Here is a 23,601-nt window from a genome sequence, read left to right as displayed (position 1 = left end):
ATGACGACATTGTAACGCGCATAGGAACCTGCGTAAAGTCTGTGTTTTCTGTGCCACCCGACTTTCTTTGTGTGCGTATATCCCCCTTCTTTTAATCGCTTTCCTTAAACGGTGGGCAGCGCCTCGGTGTGCGCGGCAAGACGTTCGTAAACGTTCCCAGGAATCAATGGGCCCATTTTCTCCCCGTGTGATGGGCGGCGAAGCGGGTCACGTCTGCTTGATTCAACACCTTCGCGGCGTATTTACGGCGCATTTAGAGCTTCTCTTTCCCTCAAAACGCACCAATATAAAGGGGGATTAAGGATGTTAGGCTAAGAAAACAAAAATAAATAAAAAAGTACAGCCACTTTCTACAATATTGTGCTGTTTGTAAAACAAGAAATGCAATCTGAACGCTGCCAATGATGGGGCTATTGCATAAAAGACTAGCTTCTCTTTGAACGTCTCTTCTCTAGTTTGAAGCAAAGCTAAGGTCTTCGGAACATTTATTTATAAAAAATGCAGAAATCAGGCGGCTCACCTTTAATCAATGCTTGCAGCAGGACATAAACACGTTTACTTTCACGCCACCAACGCCGCGTCACATTCCGCCCAAGTTGCACTTTTAAATCCATATTGAAATTACAGGATTTGGGAAACATCATGGCTTAAGCTGATTACATCGAGTGTGCGCCTACCGAAGTACAAAGTACAGGCCAGGAAGTCTCCATACCGTTTTCAACATCCACCTTGCTGCGCAGGAAGATTCTTTGCTCTCACAGCGCAACGGTTTTATGCGTCGACGAGCCCTACGCTGGTTGTTGGACCAATTACCATTGAAGTATCCCGTTCGTGCTCTCCCACGTACACACCACCATATTCCACCATTGTGAAGCAAACGCGCGCATTACACAATGCGGCAGGAACAGTCTTGGTTTATCTTGCCAGTACATTCTTTTCTTGTGTGCCTTTTAAGCGTAAAGATCGTCACCGTTCGGAAAATGCTCGTGACAGATCACGTTTTCTACATCGGAGCTCACCGTCTCGCTGCACGTCCACCGGGAGCAGCCGACATCTCGACGACGGCCCTCTCGTTTGCGCCGAGATCTCCCGAGAGGCTCGTCCTTTACTCCGCTCTAGAGGGAGCTTTTGCTGGTATAAAACTCCTCCGCCGGAGCTTTCTTCGAGGCTATGTGCTTAACTCTGTCTTCAGCCGGAGGAATGGCATGTTGTCTCTTTGTATTTGCACAGTCACTTGGTTGACGGAGAGTTTAGGCGTATAGTGCTTTATACTCTCCGTAGTACGGAGAAAACTTTGTATGGCTGGAGGATTTACCGGAACACACACCCAATGAAACTCTCCATCCGGCTTGTTGTTATTTACTCTGCAGGGACTGGCCAAGATTGGCAAAAGAACTCCAGCGTTTGCCGTAATCGTGGCCGCACTGGCTCGGAACGAGAAAGACTCGAGTGTTCGCCGTAATCGTGGCAACACTTGCTCGGAACGAGGAAGACCCGCTATAGCGTAGGCCACACCTATAGGATTTTAAATGATTACCACTTCCAAACAAATGAAAGATCACACTTATCGCAACAATGATGAAGTAAAAGTCGTTGCGGCCACGAAGAACAAGCAACACGGCTGCAATCATAGACTTAAACCACCGAGATGGCCTGGAAGGTTGCGTAAAGCTTCTCTACCTTCAGCTCTTACGCGTTAGTGCGAGATTTCTTAATTTTTTTTCTTTGGATTTTTTCGTAACCCTATACCGCGGGTCTGCAAGCTTATACTAATCGGCTGTTAGAAGCTAGCGCTTTGTCAGGTGCAGAAATCAGGTAACAAAATCCCAGGCCATCCTCACTAACCTGAAACCTGGGTTGGGGTGAAGCCTGCAGTGTGTCAGTATTTTTGGCGCCTCAGCGTTTTTGTCCACGGAGATGAAACCATTGGGGTTAGAGGTCAATAGGCTTGATGTAGAAGTCTGGTGTCTTTGAAGCATGAAGCGTTCTTGCGTGAGGCGCTCGAAAACTAGTGTCGCGGTGTGTTAGTAAACTGACAACTGGAAACAACGATGGCGAATGGAGACGCCGACAGCCGTGGCCTCTAAGGGGCTTCGCCCTTAAAAGAACGGTTTGTTACGATTCAGCGCGACTATTCCATATGCGTGCGTGTTACAAGTTTGGTGTAAAGCGGGGAAGCTTCGTGTGCTTGACGCACAGCCCACCTTCCTCGAACAAGGCACGACACGCAGGAGCGTGTCCGCCGAGTGGTCCTTTGCTGGGGATAAAGTGCTCCAGTGGCAATTGCAAATAAACTACTCCAGCGTGGTCGTGTTAAGACGTCAACCTTTGAGCGGACGCCTTCTGCTAAGAACTCTTCGTTCCCCCGCTCTCAGAGTCATTCTGCGCCGACTATAACTAGACCGAAAAGAGTGTTCTTGTTTGTCTGTACCACGCGGTAAGATTAGGAGGAGCGCCGACTGTGTCCGGTGTCCTATGAAAAATCATTTGCGTGGGCCGATAATGTCCCCCAAGCCACCGGGCGCCCAGCTTTCGCTTTCCTTTCATCCCCTTTCACACCTATCTCGTCGTTGTGCCTTTGTATGTTGTTTTCCCCTTGATCGCTCTATCAAGCGACTTGTTTCCTTTCGCTGCGACAACTGAAATCTCACATGTCAAACTTTGCGCACTATCACGAGAAGCACGCGGAATCAAAATCACAGTGCGGGGCCGCAATGAGCGGCAAGGGTAATGGCACACCGCCACATAAGGGAGGATAGCTTCTGTGTCAGGGAGCGTTAATTCAGGAAAAATCAAGGCGGGCTGAAAAATATCGCATATAATGAAGCACATCTAAGATGAAATCCTACGACGACGATTTCAGAAAAACCATACAAGAAATAGGCCACAGTAATATCTCACACTAACACATCCACTGCAGCCTGATTCGGCTTACGGTAAAGCGAAACAGCGCAACAATCGGCCTTTCTTACTCGCCCACTACACTGCCGCGTGCTGTAAAATTTTACGCCTTTTTTGCACCCAAACAGCGCTTATGAGAGTCGTCAGGATTCTACATAGGCATGGGGCAATGATTTATACATTTCCACACAAGAAATTGACGGCTGCCGCCTTGGAATGAACACGGAAAGGTGCTGTCAGCGTAATTAGGCGACCAAAGAATTTCAAACGCTTTTTGTTTTAACCAGCATTGTAACTTAGGGCCTGATGTTCACTCTTATCGTGCGGTCGTGTAATCGTGTCGGTGCCACTAGCGGATAACGCCAGATACATTCCAACAGATACACATATTCGTGAAGTCAGGCGGAGTATTTATGCCACTTGGCTGCAACTGCGCGTTCTTCGCCCCCTCTTAAACGGAGTTCTTTTTGTTTGCTAAAGTTTTTTAAGGCATAATACCATGGTTTATTAGCATTGCCGTAAAACGAATAAATGGAACGTGTTTTTTACTTCCCCTTTATGCCTCGAGCGTTATATTTGTAAGGGCGACAATTTCATCAACTGTTGTGCAAAGGGCGCAAGCCTTGCAATATCTGCACAGGTTTTCAAGATCAGTGCTAGTACGAGTAAAGTTTGCTTTGTAGTAATCACGAAAATACTTTATGGAGGGTAGTCGGCCAGAAATCAGAAAACGTATATTCAACTACGGAGTTTATTAAACCACCCAGTATATTAAACCAAGCCCGTCAACGCCAGATAATGATTGAAATAAATCAGGTTTTAAAGAAAAAAACAGTCATCAATGGTAATGCCACGTTTCGGGATATTGACACTTTGGGTGAAGTTGAACGTTAGCACAGAAGCAAGGAAAAATATCTATTGATCACATGTGAGCACAAGTTATTCTAATCGGTGTAAGGGATACTTGAATCTCAGTATTGAAAACCAGTTTGCACAAGTAAAGCTAAGCGGCCGCAAATATGAACCATGACCGAGTGAATTTTGTATATTAACGAGATTTAAAGTCACCGCAAATTACCCTTCTTGAATGAAGCGAAGACAGCTTTTTGTTGAATCGTCTCGGGGGCGTCATTTTATTTGCTGTCACATGCTTTCTTGTGCCGTTTCGCTTGACACACTCTTCCCAATTTGTACCCCTGATCAGCGAGGAATGGCGCTAAGTGCGACCAAATCAGCCGCATGATAGGCTTTGCCTACCGTTCACTAAACTTCGCCTTCTACAGGAAGTTGTGTGAAGTACATAAGCGTTCATCCACAGTCGTGCTCGAAGACTTAACCAAACGTAGCAGCTTTTTCCGGATTTGAGGCATGACCTATTTTGATGAGATTTGTTCTCTGGAATGTTCTGAAAAGTTCTTTTAAAATTGCACTTGGTGGGAAGGCGGCCTCGAAATGGTGATCACGTTCCAGTGTAGTAGGATGACAGGGTTAACCGGTTCCGCGAGCTAAGTTCACCCTTGGTTAATCGCACGGGCAGAGTAAAAGTCAACGTTCGACAAAGAGTCAGGCCTTTTGTGCCCCTTTCCTCCTATATATTTGCCGCCAGCATTTCCGAAGGAAACCAACACACGAAAGTGTACATTCTGTTAATGAAGCCGAAGATACCGTCTTGGCAGACGAATATCCCTGCACAATCTCTGTGATAACTACAAGTAACAACTCACGATGTTAAGCGAAAATGCGACCCTGAGGCAGAGCTGATTCGAAAGCTTCGCTGCATCATGCCCTATCCAAGGTAAAGATCATTTTGTACGACTGAAAAAAGTGTGGTTCTTGATATTCCAGGAAAATCATCAGTACTCCGAAAATGTTGCATACAGGGTTTACTGCAAACTCGCTTCAGGCTTTTCGTTTAGTGTCATGTGGCAAACACATTATGGAAATCAAGCAAGCACGATAACTACTGGAAGTGTATCTTAGAACGGGGAGTAAGAGGGCTGGTTGGTGCATGTTAAAGATGTAAGAAACAGTGCGAAAGGACAGGACGTAGAGAAGAAGACAAACACGTGGCGCTGACTAACAACCAAGTTTCATTGGTTGCAGGCCGGTTATATACACATCTACAAGGCAATGGAAACAAAAAGGAAATTACAGATGGCAAGAAATGCACATAAGTTCTTGTGACGTGGTCATCGATAAGAAGGCCCAGTTATTCATTTGAAAGATACATGATTTCCTTTTCATACACTAGCACACACGGTTTGCTTCCACATTTATCGCCCCTCTCACTAATGCAAAAGGCTTCAAAGGTTGTTAGTCAACGACGGGTGTTTGTCATCTACTCCAAGTCCTGTCCTTTCGCGCTGTTTCTCACATTTTTAACAACTGGGAGAATTGGCGGGGAGGTACTCACGCTCAGCACTCACATTTTGTCCTTTCAGTCCTCATGGGGGCCACCGGAATGAAAGCAACCAAGGCACAAGACGTGCTTGTTGTTCTGCGTCCCCTGCTGAGACCGCTTGGTTTCCTATTGTGGCTCGTCTTGGATTTGGTGTTCCTCCTGCCCCTGCTACTGATTCGCCCATTTCGTGAGCGGTACTTTGTGTTCTTTTTTCGTGTGGCGATGTTCGCCTTTCCAGACTGTTTTGCAAAGGCGCGAGGGAAGGCGCTCGAGGCGCTGAAAGGCATTGAGTCCCACGACTCGAGGCTGAGAAAGTGTGGCGCCCTGAAGTTACTTGAGGTAGGAGCTGGAACGGGCCCCAACTTTGAGTACATCACGCGTCCAATCAAGTACACAAATGTGGATCCCAACAAGGTGTTTGGACCTGTTTTTCGAGAACAACTTGAAAAACATCCGCAGGTATGAAGCACCATTTTTTTCTTCCGGTTGAAATATACCCACACTGCTTGCCCGTGAAATATACAGTAAAATACGCAGTTATTTTTAGGTTCCTTATGAATATTATGCGCATGCGCAGGAGCAGCCATATCACAACCCCGCAGCGTAAAGAGTGGTTGCCACCTAGCTTGGGTAGAATGAAGCTAAAACAAACATTTTAGATGGCTTGAATTTGTTGTAACCTCACTGACAAATTCTTAGAACGGTGGCTTCGAACAACTCTGTTGGATGGTTTGAAGCCGCGGCGCCTTATCTGTTGTAATATGTACAGTGCACGTGCAATCGTTAGAACTTGGCAAGCTCCGCCATTTTAGAAAAGGCAGCAAGAAACTCCCAACGAAGTTCAGGTGCCTGTGTCGACTAATTTGTTTACCGCCACTACAGTTTCCAACTTCAAAGAAATCCTTAATTGGCAATGCTACACATTGTACGGCCACCTGAGGCGAAGTTCCGCCCCGGTTGTGTTTGCATTTTTTTGGAGCAGCAATACCCTTAATATAGGGACGCTAACGGCGAAACTACTTCAACTCATTAAAAGGAGGACAGGTATGCGTTTGCCGATAGTTTATTACTGTTGCTACCGGTGACGCCCATATTTTCTCACGTAATTTCTAAATTCTCCCTCCAACTGCCATCGACACGTAAAGTTCATTTTTGCGATCAAGCTTCTATGAATAAGACCTGATTAGGAGACGTAAATGCTCTATGCATTTAGAAGGTAGGGTTTAATAATGGAAAAGCCAAAAAATAGTGTATGATCCTGCCTCAACCAAGCGTAAATTTGTGTTTGCATTGCAGTAAATTAGAGAATATTAGAGACCTCTTTGCATCGCCTGAAGCTGAGGGATTTATGCTTTGTAAACTACTTGAAACTACTTGAAAGCAAATAAACTCCTTGAAAGTAAACTAATGCCGGCTCAGGGGGTCATGGAAAGAAGAATGATACGAGTAGCGTTAGAGGAGAGGACACGAACTTCCTGGATGAAAGAACAAACTAGAGAGGGTAATATCATAGTTCAAATAAAGGGGAAAAACTCGAGGGGGCTGTCCGCGTACTTAGGGACATGACAGCCGTTGGACCACCATTGAAACAGAGTGGACACCGAGAGATAGGTAAAAAAAAGCGGAAGGCCAATAACTCGACGGAGAGACGCAGTAAGAAAATCTGTAGCAAATACTGAACTCGAACAGCGCTGGAGAGGAGTGGTTGGAGATCAATGGAAGAGGCCCCCGTCCTGCAGTGGACCTAGTAGGCTGTGGATGATGATGATGCTGTCAAATCTCGCAACTTAGGATGAAGCGATGGCTATTAGGGGAGAAGCGCGAAGAAGTGGTAAAGGACCACAATTAGGACCTTGCGCTATTTTGTTATGAGCTGCTATTACCATCTACATCCTTTGCTCGTACCTTTTGTTAGTATATACATTTTGCACGGTCAAACGCACACTATTGTCGTCAAATGTTACAAAAAGCGTCTTCTGCAGATGCGACAACCGCTATTATAGCTGAAATTCTCAATTCAATAATTCACTTTGTTTTCCTTGTTCTGTACGCATTGACGTCTTCGCCAGCGACCCGGCACGCCGTGCTCATTACTACAGTTAAATGGTGATTTTCAAGTACCAGATCCGACCATTTCAAAAATTAAAAGGCTAGCTATAGGACGCGATAAAATTTATAACGGCTGCAATCGTTTGTTTTTATCGGGAGGCAGGTACATTTGTTAGAATTGAAAATGAGATAAGACTGCGCACAACCACTCATGGAGCGTGAATGGCCTCCGTTTGATAGCCTGAAGGAGTTACAATGAGTAAAAACCGTGAATAGCTATATTAAAAAGGGAAAGAACAGGTGCGGCTGTTGTCAAACCCCTCCTTCTCTGAGTGGAATATTCGAAAGCCAAACAGCGCAAAAAGCAAGAATTGGTTCATTCCAAGTCGTAGATTGAGAACCAAGTGACTAGTACGTACCGCGACGATTTTACATTAAAAGGACACTGTAAAAGGGCTTATGAATGCCTCCTTTTCTTTATTCGAGCTTAGACGCGCTACGAAAGTTATAGGTATTGCAAGTACAGAGCGCACCTTTCTTGCCCTATGAGAAGTTTTTTGGGTATCTCCATTGATGATGTTTATTATTTCTTAAAAACGCCTATCCAATTTCTTTTTCTTTGTTGCAGTTTATTGATTTTAAAGTATATTTTGACCATGTGCTGCCAGAAAAGCGCAAAAAGAGTTTACCTATTTTTAAGAGCGGCGAGAAAGAACAGAAACCGTTTTGAGTGAGTCGATAACTTTTCTTACTTGAGCAAACAATAGTTGTTTTGGAACATACATCTTTTCAATCGAATCTTAAGGCTTGGCGTAAAGACCTACCTTGCCGAAAAAAGCGTTTACTGGTTTTAGTACCGTAAGGAAGTTGCGTGTCATCGTTGTGAATTCTGTATGTGAGGCAGACTTCTGTTGCCGAAGGGAAGTCACTTCCCCAGCAGAAGTTTGCCATACAACACTTAATCCCCCCTCGCACTCCCTTTACAGATTGAGTTGGAACGCTGGGTTCACGGTTACGGGGAGGACATGAGCGAGATCCCGAGCGGGGAATTCGACGTTGTCCTGCTGACGTACGCATTTTGCTCGGTTCAGGACCGGCTCAAAGTACTTCGCGAGGCTAGGAGGGTTTTGGTCAAGGTAAGCAGCAAACCTCTTGCTTCCCATTGATTGCAACCAACTACTGGATATCTCGTCGCAAGTAGTGCACCCTTGTTTGTCCTTCAGTTATGGAAATTTGACATGGTCTTAGCAATTTTTCTAAAAGCGGATATGCAAGTATTGAGTAGAAAACTGCTTTTGGTCTTTTTTGCCACGTTTTTCTTTCGTGTGCTGTCAAAACTTGAAACCAGCATGTACTAACGGAAGCCGATCAACGTGTGCGCTCATGGCCTTTTTGTGTGGCAGGTATTTGCAAAATCTAAAACATTTCCGTTTGCATTGTACTTGCTCACTGTTCTTCACTAGCGGTTTGTTGACGAAAATTAAAGCCATGCTGAAGCTGCCAAGTGGATTGTTTTGAAGTATTCCTTTTTAGTGCTACATTGCTCGGAATGCACACTAAGAGACGGCCAAGGATACGGTTCAATTTTAGTCAAGAAACGCCAAGTGTAAGCTACACCTATTCGATCGCATGCAGTTTCGGTGTATTGTGTTTGTAGCTCTATTGCATTGGTAGTCATGCGTCCCTTCATAGGCCGAAATAGACGCAAGAATCAATTAACTTTGCTTAATTAACGTATTGGGGTGTGTTATTAAATATAGAATGATGGTCCACCTAAAAAATGCCGACAACGTCCTTGTGATTGAAAGATTACCATTTAGCAAAAGTGACATATGTCAGCTAAGGCCTCGAACATTCAATTCTTTTTCAATTCGATTCAATTCATTTTTTATTTCAACATCAGTGATGTTTGGGGGCATGGACAAAAAGCCGTATAATGGCTTGACGGGGTCCATGCCCCCTACATGGCATACAGTGAGTGCTACAAAGGGCACGTACATCTTTGGCAAGGTACATTATTCTTCTTCTCACAACATCGAACTCTCACAAGTAGAGCAATGACAAAAACACGGTCACTACAAAAAAGGAAATCATAAGAGTTACAGACCACAAAGAACTACACAATACATGTTTATAACCAGGCAAATACTAGGCATTCTTTAAGTAACCCATGATTACGTAGGTTTTACTTTTAAAAGAAGGGCTAAAGTATAAACAGAAAAAACCGGTAGCACGGAAGCACAAAAACACTCAAAAATGTGAAAATAAACAAAGTACAGGAAAAGAGGAACAGCAGAATTTTACAAAACAACGCAATCAAAAGAACATGTTCCGCAAATCCTTGAACGAAACAGAAAAAATGTCGACATTTGGTACAAGGTAAAATTTGTTAAGCAAAGATGGTAAACAAAATTTAAGCATTTGTTTCTGTAGTTGGTACGGCATGTATTCACTTTCCATTGCTCGGGACGACGGATGTTATATGTGTTTACGGTTTTTCGAAGTTGTGCAAGTGTTGCCAGTAGGTTGGTGTTTTTTATTATTTGTGATTTGTAATATCGGAGTAATTTATATCTGTAGAGAGACTTTACATTATTAATTCTATGTTCTTGAAACAGAGAGCTTGTATGGGACAAGTAGTGTACTTTACTCATTATACGTACCATCCGCTTTTGTACCACGAGCAGTCTGTCTAAGTTTTCAAGCGTGGTTGTTCCCCATACCAGCGCACCGTAACTCATCAATGACGAAAACAGACAATTATAAAAAATAACATTGACTGAAACAGGAAAATAAAGGCAGTGTTGTCGCAGACAACCGGTAACACCAGATAATTTCCCCGTTATATAGTTGACGTGCTTATACCATGACTTGTGCTCTGTGAAATAAACACCTAGAGTTTTGAAAGACGGCACAGTTTCTATCTCTGTATTGTTAATTCGTATGGGAAGACGTTTAAAGACTGTATTCATTCGACGAAATAATATTGCCTTAGTTTTACTGATATTAATCTGCAGATCATTTTGGAAAGCCCAATTGTTTATGAGTTGCAGTGTTTTGTTGGCGCATTCAGGTAAATTAACTCAGGATTTACCTGCGAAAAACAAACTAGTGTTATCAGCGTATATAATATACTTAACAGAATCATCAATATTGACGATTTCATTTATATATAGAAAAAAAAGAAATGGGCCTAGTATGCTCCCCTGCGGAACACCTGATTTTACGGGTTGTATTGTAGAATGGTTGCGGTTTATGTCAACAAACTGACAGCGATACTGTAAATAAGAAGATATTAGAGATAGTAGGTTGCCACGGAGTCCAGAATGTTCCAGTTTAAGGAGTATATCATGGTTAATAAGGTCAAAGGCTTTTGTGAAATCCAAAAAAACGCCGAGAACCATATTTTCAAAATTTTCTAGTATATACTCTTTTTGTGCTAGTAGCGCCAATTCAGTCGGCATGTGTTTTCGGAAACCATATTGAGCCGAGGTTAATATTTGGAATCGATCAGCAAAGGAAGTTAAACGTTTTAGAATTACTTTTTCCAGGCCCTTTGAAAAAACGGGTAAAATAGATATCGGACACTAGTTGGAAAATTCATTGCGGTTTCCTTTCTTATATGTTACTGGGACTCTTGGAAGTTGCATACTAGCTGGAAATATACCAGTTAAAATACAGGCGTTAAAAATGTGAGCTAAGCAGCCTGATATAACATCGATTACGTATTTTCCAGGCAAAATCTGAAAACCATATGCATCCTCTGCTTTGCTATTTTTTAATTTCATGAAAACTGTTATAATTTCTCTGGGATCAGTTGGGTCTAAAAACATGCAATTTTGGTTACATGATTTCATAAATGATAGATTACGTCTTTGGCTTGTGGATGGGGGGGGGGGGGGCTACAGACAAGAAATGGTTATTAAAAGCATTAGCCAAATCTACCCCAGTTATTTCACGATCATCTTTAATTATGCGGCTGATGGGCTCTGGTGAGCGTTGAACTAAAGAATTTAAAACTCTCCAAACGTCTTCTGAGCGTCTTGTTGATGAGCTAAAGAGATTGAGGTAATAGCATTTTTTAGCAGGCCTCAGCTCTTTGGTAACGTAATTTCTAAATTCTTTAAATAACTTTAATAGTTGAGGACACCTGGTTTTAATAAAACGGCCGTACAGTCGGTCACGCTTTCTAATGAGTTTCAGAATATCTTTTGAAACCCATGGTTTGCGTGCTTTGTTTGATGGGGTGTGTGTCTTATAAGGAAAAGAAACATCATAAGCAGCCGTGAACTTATTCATAAATGTATTGTAAGCTGATTCAGGGTTTTCGTCATCAGGGTTTTCTGCTGCGCTCTACGGGTTCAGTGTTGTACATATGAGACTATTTTCTTATCCCGTAGGGCAATCTTTCGCACAAAAACAAAAGCTCCCTCCTGCTCAACTTGAAGCTACATTGAGCTGCAGTGCCCGACAGCCCCAAAAATTACGACGTCATTTAAGTACTCCTTAAGATGTACTGATTCCAAAAGCACGAATGTGCCAATGCTGAACCTATTCCCACTGTTATTGCCGTCCTTTGCCCTTTGATCTTGCTTCCTGTCGCGGTGACTGTGACTTGACATATATCCGCGTTGGCAAAGGGTAGAAATAAGGACATTTACCAAGGATGCGCTGTGCTACTCCCCTCGCTGATACTTGTTTTCATGCACAAAGTAGACATATAGGCGTCACAACGTGTTTAACAAACATTTTCTAAACCGAAAGCAACAAATAATTCTGTTGGTATACCTGTTGTCTCTTGTGGCGATGCGTGCTGGTGGTCTCGCGTAATGAAAGCTCCGAATTCGCTTCCAACACCGAAGCCCAAAATTGCCAAACCTTCGTTTGACCTCGAGTTTTTCTGCTTTGAGGCATTATTGTACCATTTCTTGGAATTTTTTGTGCCGTTAATGAGCCAGGGGTGCCGAAGTATCCACCTACCTTTTTAAAGAACGCGTTGGTACAGGGTCTGCTCTTTGTACAGCGTCTGCTTATGCTACCTGACGTAATTTGTTTTAGGCTTATCGCATTGGTGAAAAAAAAAAAATCCGCTGAATGAACTTCGGTAGTGTTGCGGTTTTAGAGGTTTTCCGGTGTAATGTTCTGCCCGTTGCAAATTTCCTATTATGGTCTCTGAAAAAAATGCTGAAGAAGCAGTGGGAACAAATTAGTAAAGAGCACCATCAAGTCATCATCGGTCGCCAGTACTGCTACAAATATGATTTTGTGGTTAATTTTAAATAATTTATTTTTGGACAGGTACCTGTTAAATGCATGAAAATCAGCTTGCCATTCCCCTTAGAAGCGATGAACGTTTTAAGCCAGCGAGCATTGGACATCTGGTGCAAATCACCGAAACGATTAGTGCGCCCCTTTACAACAGCTTGCGGAACAAATCTTTTGTAGGCAATGCGTATTTGGAGTTAATAACAAAAGAAATAAATCTTGAACCCACATGTAGCCATATCAGATGTCAATTAAAGGAATTCAGTGAAAACTGTCAAAAGGAAATAAGACGTCTACAGAACCGTAAATGTGGACAAGGAAGTACGCGTTCGCTTTCGGAACGTAAGTGAGGTACCGCTAAAAACGCAGGAGCACCAAGTGCCGTTTTTTTTTATTGACACCACAGCTGATGAGGTTGCTCCGTAAGGCTCTATAATCCCTTTCGAGAGCATCGTATCCCCTTCGGTTTCGATGATGCCGCCTCCAGCCCGAGACGAGTGGAATGGACGCTCATAAATTGCGCTAGCGTCACCTGTGTCTATAGACCGTTTACAACCAGCAGTTAGGCGAGCCTTAGCCAGATGACGCTAGCGCTGCACTCATCAGTACTAGCTTTTTTCAGTTTTGGTTTTTCCGTAGACTCCCATTGTCATCTCGAACTTTGTCGTTAGCAGAATGGGTTATGCACGAAGAAAAGTTATAATTTAATATCATGAACGCAGTCTGAGCTTATATTGGTCGTCGCGAAATAGAACAAAACGTTCGCGGAAGCATTCCAATATACGAAAGCATGTGAATTATCCGGCGCGGCACCACCAGTCGTGACTCAATCATTCGCTCTGAAGCGTTCAGGTTCGCAATATAAGCCCCATGCGTCGCACTTATTACGACAGGTACATCAGGTGACGTGTGGAAAAGCAGAGAAAAAACGTTAAGGCTAGAGGTGTGGCTCAGTAAGCTCAGTCTGAGCCCTCAGCAAGCATCACGTGCTTGTGAGGGCACTCTCGGTGACACCAGTATCTCAAATCTTGAGGTCTTGAGGGATAGATTTCTCAGTGCAATTCATTGAAATATATTATTCTATCGGTACATTGTCACGGTATTCTGATGCACACCCACAACTAAGGCTGCACAAATTTTTAAGTTCGCCGCTTGAAGTCTCTGTAATTAAAATCTAATTCAAGTTCAAATCAGCGGCATACATGGTTATCGGAGTCAAACCATTAGGTCACTCATAAATAAAACATGCAGTTGGAAATATAACAAAAAATGTTAACAACCCATAATGCGTGAATGCATAAGCAAAAATAAAAATTCAGTACACATCCGAAAATTGTCATGACGCTAATGGTACCAACCCAATTACGTAATACATAATATAAAAATACAGAAATACAGCCTTATGTGCCACATCCGGAAATAGTTGCAGTGTTGTCAAAATTTGAACACCGGGTTTGAGCGCTTATAAACTTCACTGTACGCGCTAAGTGTTATTTCGCGATTTTTGCGCGAGCGCGCGTAACGTTAATAGTCAGGCACAAATTCGATTTTTCCGCCCATTGTCTGTGCGATATATCAGTTGCAACATGTGTGTTTCCATACCCGCAAATTAGCCCATACCGAACAGAAAACAGCTCATAATGCGGGCGATCTATTCAATGCAAAACGCGTCAGCTGGAAGTAAGCTGACAATCATAACGCTGAGCGCTGCAGCTTTTTCATCGCACATCGAAACATAAAGAAGTGGCAAATAGGTAATATACAACTACCAGAACCATGCAGGAATATTTTGTTCTACAGCCCTTTGATATTCATAATATACTGCGTCCACAGCTAACCATTTAGCGTTGGCCGGTAAGGAAAGATTAAAAAAAACGCTTAGAACATTATTAATACACGCATAATTGAATTGATTGTGCTTTATTATAATATGTTTCATCCCTTCAGATTTATTTTGTTACCCTAAGACAGTATGTAGCAACAGAAAAAACAGAAGTAGAGCCATCGCCCAGATTTATCTGCACGAAACGCCTGAACAGGAAACTAGGCGACGAACGCCAATCAACACAGCGCTAAAACAACCCCCATGTGGGATTTATTAAATGCAGAGCATTTCAGTAACTCACGATGTCACCCGCGTTGACGTCCGTAGTCCGCACCGCACCCCTCCCTACTATATAAAAAAATACTATCCGGCGCCCGGTTTCGATCCCTCGATCCCTGCAGGCGGAACGCAATGTACACGGTGCTCTACCCACTGCGCCACAAAGCCGACACAGAATGGGACGCTACGAACGCGCCTTATATCGTTGACTCATTCAAATTACTGCTGACGAGCGCTCTCTCGTCAGCAGTTGCCACAAGTGCAACAACATTAACGTAACGCAAACTACTTAACGTCGTGCGCCCCCGGAAATGCTCTGCATTTGATCGTGCCCCTCGCGAGGGAGATGTTTCACTGCGTCTTCTCTCGGTCACGGGACCCGTGGCGCCATCTGGCGGAGGCGCGGCACAACTCGTAGCACTTTCTTTGAAAAAGCGCCTCAAAAGCGCGGCAAATATGAAATAGGGATGACGCGCTTTCGAGGCAATCCGCCGACGCGGCTGCTTTGTGTACAGACTCGGCGGCGAGCGTCCCGGGATTCTGGTGCCGTTTGTGGTGCATTTGGTGCCTCAAGTGGGGATCAGAAACGCCGAGTTCGCGCTACAAACGCCGAGTTGGCCGGTTACCGCGGCTTTAGCGCGTGCTAACGCGGTCCACTCTGGGAGGGGTGTGAAAGCTTGCGGACAACACGTTCCGGTTCTGCCAGTCATGTTTCTTTATCCTTTGTTGTGACAGTAATCTGTGAACATTGGCACACCCTACATACTTTAACAATCAGCCTTCCTACATAGCAACACTACAAAAAAGGAGGAAGATCTCCCCGCGAGGGGGACTCGAGTAAATGCGTCGCATAGGGGGTGGGTGTATTGCGTTAACGTTTAGTGTTTGGGGAGTTGGTGGTAGTGAATGCGTTGTATCAGCAGCTTCTTGACGTAGTTTGAATGAGTCAAGGATATAAGGCGCGTTCGTAGCCTTTCATTCTGTGTCGGTTTTGTGGCGCAGTGGGAAGAGCACCATGTACCTCGCGTTCCGCCCACAGGTAGTGAATGCGTTGTATCAGCAGCTTCTTGACGTAGTTTGAATGAGTCAAGGATATAAGGCGCGTTAGTAGCCTTCCATTCTGTGTCGGCTTTGTGGCGCAGTGGGTAGAGCACCATGTGCCTTGCGTTCCGCCCGCAGGGTCGTGGGATCGAAACCAGGCGCCGGTAAGTATTATTTTTTATATAGTGTAGGGGGAGGGGTGCGGACCTGTTGTTGAGAGCGAGGAGGGTAGCGTGATGCGGGAGAGGAGGAGTGGGGGAGAGGGCGCACCTGGAACGGCTGTTGCGGACGCCGAGGCACGCCAACGCCGGGTGACATCGTGAGTTAAAGAAATGCTCTGCATTTAAAAAAAAGTCAACTTCGCCCAGCGAGCCTCGCCGGCACCCGCCGATGCGCACGGGCACCAGCGAAGGCCACGGCGAGAAACGCTTCCGGAAAGGCCAGTAATGCTGAATGACGTCACGCGAGCCACCATGGCTGCGCCTAGGGCGCCGCGCTGTAAACGGTCTATACTTGTATTCACTGGCCGCGGCCGGGCTAGAGCGGTGGCGTGCCCGCGTTGCTACGGCCTTCGCAAGGGACCTAGTTCCTGCCTGCGGCCGCTGCGAGGAGCCGGCGCTGCGAGCCTACTCTGCTGATGCGCGCGTCTCCCACTCCGCGGGCAAGCTATGCGCCGATTCTGCTCTTGTTTTCTTTTTCTTCTTCGCTACAAGCCTGGCAACGGGCCTACGCAAAAGAGGGGGAAGGCGGGCGGGGTAGGAAGCAACCGCGGAAGACAAATCCATTCTCATCAACGAATAATGAGTTCCGATTAATATTTTTGTGTCGCACGCTACGTACCAGCCATACGCGGCTTCGATGTATGTATGCAATTTCTCTAAAGAAATTAACTAAATCATTGGAAAATAAGACGGAGCACGAAATCGTCCTTATATATTACTAGCGTTGGTTTTTCCCGTTTTTTAGTTTTAGTTTAACTGGCCAGATTTAGGGGAAAACCGCTATGCAGAGTAAGTTTATGGGAAGGAAAATTTGACATCCACCTCAAAGCAGCAATCAAATTTTCCTTCTCTTTTTTTGTTTTATTTACTTTTGTGGTCCTTCAGGTCCTCCCTCCCCCCGAACGGAAATCCTGAGTACTCAGCAGTTGTGGGCACCCGCCACTGGGTGCAACAGATTGATCGCAGCAAAATTTCACTAATCTTGCTCTGAACTCGTAACTGATTCGTCTTTGCTAGTTTTAATGTCTCGGGTTCGTATGCAGCGTTGGAGTACATTGCTTAGAAGAATACTGTAATTGTCATAGGTTCCTTATTAAAACTAGCACAGCGGCTGTTACGATACCATTCCGGAGAAAATGCATCGGTGGATCACAACCTGCGAACTAAAGGGCACGAGGCAGACTGGAAACGAGTTTCTTCAGACATTTTATTTATCGGCTTCACGATTTAACTCTGAACTTAAGGCAAAAATGAGCAGCACTGTAGCGGCAGAAGATTTTTTCGCCTTATCTAAATGTACCTGATTAGAGGGTGGGGGGTGGGGGGGGGGCTCTTTCTAGACGACTTGACAATTTCCCTCGCTCTCTGAAGTGAGAAAATGTCCTTGCGTGTTCAGGAACCCAAACGAAAGCGACAAAAAAATAGCGCTCCGTGATAGGAAGTATGTAAAAGCCGTAGGCATTTTGGTATGCACAAAGAGGCGGGTGCATCGTCATTCTCTGGCGTAGAGGTAGTTCTGGTACAGCGCAGCGCCAACTGCTTGAAGCTACCCTCCGTCAAGTGCGTTAATTCTGGCCACCAATTCAGGTCCAGCGACTGGCAGCAACACATGAAAATTACATGAATTTGATAGGTTGTCTGAAACTATGATCGTTTGGTATGAGAGCCGTTTGAATATTCATTTGTATATGTTGTTGTATGCGGGCTGTATTGAATTGCGCATAGCTTATATAATTTTGCCCTGCTCGTTTGACGGACAGAAGCAGTCGCTACGCGCGATCACTCTTAGTTTTCGAACTCATGTCCCCAAAATGAATGTTGCTACTGCGTACTTTTGTACATTATAAGTAGTAGTAAGGGCTTTTTTAGTACTACAGGTGGACGATTGGTCGATGAACCTTCAGATTAATCGATTATTGTTATACGCTATTATTTTCTTAAATCAGGTAATAGGTTGAAGTCAATGCGAGCCAAGCGCCAACGACCATCTGGATCCCTTGGAAGGGTGCCATGTGCAGAAATCCCTCCTTTCTGGAACTATCACCCATTGTAAAAAAGGCTGCTCCGCGTCCCTCTGACCTCAACGCCATTTTTAATCCCATTTACTTCCTGTCCTCAACGCGAGCGTGTGTTGAAGAAACGCTCGCTTGCTATGCTGATCAGCGCAGCCGGGATGACTGTCAACAAGAAAAGAAACTCCCTGCTATCGGATCGAATTGTCAACGAATTTCTCGGCCTCCGCAACTACATGGACGAGCTACCATTGATCGCATAAAATGACCTGTATTCGGTAGCACCGACAATCCAATTGAAACAACCATTAAAATGGTCCCTTTCTAAGCCATTTTTAAATGAACACGTCCGACGAATTAGTTGAATAATAGATTATTCGACCAATCCAATTAAAAATTTTAATCGACGCTGAGCCCAATTTAATAGTACATTATATAACAATACAATAATACGCATAATAGTTATATATAGCAAGTATTACCCATTTTTCGGCGGCGGCCAGGAAGGCCTATCGGCAATACTAGGGGGCGTATTAAACATGATTGAATGATACAATACTAATAATAATATTATTATTATCGTCTAGTCGAATATCATCGTATTCCCAGCAAAAAAAAACCATATTTCTACGGCGCACCCACAAATCCGCCCCTGATTGCGAATAACTGGTCAATATCGTTCGTTGTCTGGCCCTGACAGAAATTTCGTCGAAGTCCGCCGTTAAGCATGCAGGTTCCACTGCTATAATATAACCGAGCTACAAAATTCTGCTCCGATATGATCGATGATAAATCCTATAAGCACGAACGCTGCGAAAAAAAGCCGCCGCGGGCGTAAAAGAGACTTCAAATGCAAGAGCGGAAGGACCAGGCATGGGTAGGCTCCCGCAGCCCCCACGCGGAGAGCGGCGGAACTTCACCTAGAGACTGGTCTGCATTGTTCTCGCCGCCGCTGCGAAGGCCCCATCAAACAGCGCGCGCCGCCGATCCAGTCCGGCAGTGCAATGGCATGACATGCATGCGGGCAACCATGTGTGTGCGCCGTCACTGGCCCCGCGAGATGGCGGTACTTGTCCGTGCTTAGCACACGACGCGTGTTGGATGTTCAAAACTGCCCCCCACCGAGCGCCAAGTAATGCCTCGACACCAATGTGAGGGCGCTTAATAACACATCTGTTAACCCCACCGTTGAGAATGGGGTCGAAACGGGGCAGTCGACGCACGCCGATTGTATTAAGTGCGAATGCACTTCTTAAGCGAGCCTGAATCTTCCGCCGCCGTAGTCCGCATAGCAACAGCTGCGGGTGCGCGCGCTCCTCGTCTTCCTCCTCGTCTCCCCTAGCAACGGGGGGAGATGGGCGCGCGCTACTCTCCTCCTCCTCTCTCCGCTCAGTGACTGCGGGTGTTGGGCGCCTCCTCTCCCCTTCGGGCGAGAGAGGTCTTGCTCGCGTAGCGGGCGCTCCGCATTCCGACGCGTGAGGGCGCTCGTGTAGCCCTCGCCGTAACGGCGGGCGCTATTCTCCTCCTCCTCTCTCCGCTCAGTGACTGCGGGTGTTGGGCGCCTCCTCTCCACTCCAAGATCACGATATCCACCGTAATCGCGCAATCAACAACCGTGCATTCGCACTTACACACTCTCCCCCTCGGGGAAGTGCGAGGAAATTTTTTTTTCTGTGGTGCAGGCGCAGTGGCACAAGCCGCGCCATGTGTGTGACGAAGCGGCACAGACATCGCCATGGAGGAAAGTAATCTTTCCTCCATGGACATCGCTGTTCCAGTGTTGCAAAGCGAAGAAATGTGCAGCTAAGCTTTTTAGTGAATAGCAGCGATATGATGCGTCCTAACGTCAGTTCGGTCTAAACGATACTTTCAAAGTGCGATGGGCGGGGGTGAACACGTCTGGACGACTAGTCTTCCACACGAGGACGTTGCAGCAGGGTGATTCCAAGACAGAACGAACATGCGTGTACACGAGCATTTTTGTTCCAGTATATTTATGAGCTATTCGCCAGCCAGGGCATAGTGTAAAAGTGCAATCCGTTTTCCTCTAGCGTGCGTACTGTACGCGAAAAAAATTTGAAAAGGTGGCGGGGGTGACGCGTGATTTTTCGCGGCCACACTTTTGTCCAACGTTGGGGCTTTGCGCACGGCAAGATTACATCGTTCTGACTAAAGTATGCTTGAAAGAAAAAACTAAACCAAAACGGGAAACAGGTCACCGCAACTTTTGCGTTCTGCCGTGATTAAAAAAAAGAAAAATTGGAAAATCGGGCCAGACGCTAGATTGTTGGACGGCCCCTATCTCCTCATCTGCAGTGTGTGTGTGCGTGTGTGTGTAACAGTCTGTGTGTGTGTATGTATGCCTCTATTTGTGTGTGAAGGCCTCACTCAGCATTATGCGTGTATCATGTTGCAGGGTGGTCACCTCGTTTTTCTGGAGCACGTCGCCTTTCCTAAAGGAACATGGCAACGAATTCTGCAGAATTTGCTCGCTCCGCTTATGAAGGTCGCAAACTGCAATTGCCACATTAACCGAGATATCCCCGAAGATGACATGTATGCCGCAGGATTTTCTACCGTGAAAGTGAACTACATCCGTGTCAGCTTACCTCTAGCGCTTAGTCGTCATGCTTACGGGGTGGCCGTCGCCTAGATTGAAAAAGAAAACAATTCGCGATATCTCGGATTTGAATACCTTGTGCCATTGTTTTCACCCGTGCAATAAACTTGCATTCAAATGTGGAGTGGCTCGCTTGCCATGAGCGACCTTATTATTTTTATGTGTGCGATGTTTCCTTCCGGACATTATTCTGTGTATAATGTTATCGCCCACCAGTACGCAGTAGAGCTATAATACGAATATGCATTCGTGACAGTCCGGATTAACTAATCCTTCAGCAACTTTGCCTTCCATAGATTAGACGTGCCTTCCATAGATTGGACGCGGTGCTATTTGCCGAACAATAAAAATTTCAACAATTTCCGGCCTTGAAAGAAATAAATAGTGTTTGCGGTAAAACGTTTCAACCGTGTCAAGTATATCGTGGCTTATCGCTCTCAAAATTACTGACTTCTGGCGCGACGTGTGCGCCAAGTTTGAGCCGGTTAATCATGAAGGAAAGAAGCGGAATCTTCCCGTATAAGATTCGACTTCGCAAATATTTCTCATTTGATAACAAATTTTCTTGATCGCGCTATAGCCTAATAAAATTGGCCGCGTATCTGCTCCTTTCGTTGCAAATGCCGTCAAAAGACGATAGTCTTTATCGACTTTTGCCAAGTAAATGCCTCCCTTCGCTTTCCCGCTCACCGCTCATGTTGTTCCTCTTGCATCGCGCTCCTCCCAAGGTAAAGACGCCAAAGGTTTGCTTAAATCATTTTAAATGTCCCCGCGTTCCACTGCTCCAAACCGGGTGTCTCGATGCGAACGCTGCCGTACAGCGAAGACGCGCGTTAATCGAGGCGCCCTACTTCAACGTTTATAGAACCGCGTTTCCCTACTCCACGTGCGCTGCAAGCAGAACGTGGAACATATCTAGTGGAACCTTGCGTAACTGTTGCCGGTTGATTTCTTAAAATGACGCCAGAAGCCATAGTGGCGCGGGCGACAGCAGGCGACGGCGGAGTGAATTCTTTTTCTGCAGTTGATGAAGTATTTAATTTCGCAAACTCAAGCATGTTTGATTTTTTTGTAAAGGAACACTGCAAATATCACTTCTGTATTGATTTGTTGTCTCATATTTGCGTAATGTCTTGTTCTTCTTCAACAATGTTGACAAGTATGAACATTACACCGGACATAGACGGGTAGATTTAGCTCTGACTATATAAGACTATTGCGCAGGCATTGTTTTGCTTTGGCCGGGTGGCTGAATCGAGTCACAGACAGACAGACGGGCAGACAAACAGACATACAGACAGACCAAAATTTCTGGATTAAAGTAGCCCAAGAAAGACTATCGTCTTTAAAATTATATTGTAACGCATTCCCCTGCTCCATACAAGACGACAACGAAGGGAACGCCAACCGCCGCCTTCCTCGAGCGCGTACTGATGATGACGACGAAAAAGACGAGGGAAGTGTCTCGGGCGGTTCTACAAGAGAGCACGTGAAGCGAGCTGGGCGAGCAAGAATAGCGCGTGGTGTGCGGGAGCAAGGGGACTGTTTGGCTGAGTTGTTGGAGGCACAGGTTCGCCTTATTAAGCTATCTTTAACCTACGCCACTCGAAACATCACTTGCCTTAGGCAAATCTCAACTACGTCGCCACTACCACGTTTCATACCGAAGCCAGAAACGTTATGCTCGAAGCGGTACTCCTGCAGTTGCAGGAGGAGTGCGAATTGGCATAGCGTACGTCGAGGAAAATGGTTCGCGTTCAGAAGAGAGCTACTCAGCCTCAGAAAAGGAGTGTCTGGTCAATATGAAACCATTGCTAGAATTCCTCCCGCACCTTCATGGCGGTCCATTAGTGGTGCCCAGGCACGATTAGTAGCTTTTGTAGTTGATGAGCTTCAAAAACTTGTATATATCACTCGCGCGGTTTAGCCTTCCGCTTCAATAGGACGGCGTTACCTCGTGTAGACGTATGGCGAGGAACAAGCCGATGCTGCCTGCGTCTGTTCTTTTGACATGTGGATGGGTATGACGATGATGAAGTATTTTCTTACGTAAGCATTCTTCCTTCCCTGAGACACCAACAGCACCCGCTGTGTAGCATCCGCTATTTGTGCAAAACAGCCGCAATACTGAAGTCAGTGTTATTAACGTGAATACAAATGATTTGTAAATGTAAATAAATACAAGTTATTAAATACACCAAAAAAATTGGCCCGGCTTGAACCAGTCCCGTAAGGCAGAAAAAAGCGCAGTGCTTGCGGCTTTAGCTAGGAGGAAGTTCTTTGAGTTCTTTGCTGGTCTTGCGGGCTCGATCTGCTGCTCGGGGAAGCGCTTGAGAATGTAAATGAATCCTCGACTCTTCTCGGACATGTCCTGACGGAGGAGAAACCACGCTGCTTCCTGTGCCAAAATCTAGAACGCCTTGACCGTGTTCAAAGCGACTGCTTTGAACACGTCGGTGTAACCCATGTCCCCGCGTTTCTCTCACATCCCGGCCACGGCCTTGTAGAGGTTCGACATTCCGCGGTCGACCTTGGTCCCGTAGTCGACAACGTGCGTGGCCCAGTCATAGTGATCGAGAAGGACCTGAATACCTATGCTGGAGTCGAGTACGAAAACAATCCAGGGTGTTGATACTTTATGCGTAATTCTCGCAGCTGCACCGATGGGCTTCCCATATATCATCGTCGGTGTCCGCATCATCGGTGTCCGCATTCGTGTGAACAGCTCTAGCTCGAGCCGCTTCCTCTTCGATGCATCTGCATATTGCAAATAGAACTATCACCGTGTCTGCGGTACGTTGCGAACCTAGGTCTCTCCACTTATTTTACATTTTGGTTCCGAGAAACCTGAAAAAATGTTCCGCCTGCGACACAGAGTCATTCGAACTTTGGTCGATTAGAAAGACGACCCCTCGATGCCGACAGCGGACCATGGTGATGGACGGAGCCATGGTGGTGCAACTTCAGGCGACCGACGTGATTTGCAG

The 23,601-nt window shown here is 45.5% G+C and overlaps 1 protein-coding gene across 1 annotated transcript in view; it reads left to right on the top strand.

Annotated features, from left to right (window-relative positions):
- The window catches only part of LOC144152038 (thiol S-methyltransferase TMT1B-like), a 28,161-nt gene extending 7,425 nt beyond the window's left edge, over nucleotides 1–20,736 (top strand). Inside the window, exons 2-4 of the mRNA XM_077683228.1 lie at nucleotides 5,343–5,761; nucleotides 8,338–8,487; nucleotides 20,411–20,736. Coding sequence (XP_077539354.1) covers nucleotides 5,348–5,761; nucleotides 8,338–8,487; nucleotides 20,411–20,647 — 801 coding nt within the window. The 5' untranslated portion in view covers nucleotides 5,343–5,347 and the 3' untranslated portion in view covers nucleotides 20,648–20,736. The remainder of the gene's footprint in view (nucleotides 1–5,342; nucleotides 5,762–8,337; nucleotides 8,488–20,410) is intronic.
- The last annotated feature ends 2,865 nt before the right edge of the window (nucleotides 20,737–23,601 follow it).

This window comes from Haemaphysalis longicornis, unplaced genomic scaffold, assembly GCF_048455015.1.
Source record: "Haemaphysalis longicornis isolate Haplotype H1 unplaced genomic scaffold, Haemaphysalis longicornis Haplotype H1 scaffold_9, whole genome shotgun sequence".
Classification (NCBI taxonomy): Eukaryota; Metazoa; Arthropoda; class Arachnida; order Ixodida; family Ixodidae; genus Haemaphysalis; species Haemaphysalis longicornis.
The sequence above is the reverse complement of the archived record's forward strand: the minus strand, read 5'-3'. Positions and strand labels throughout refer to the sequence as shown.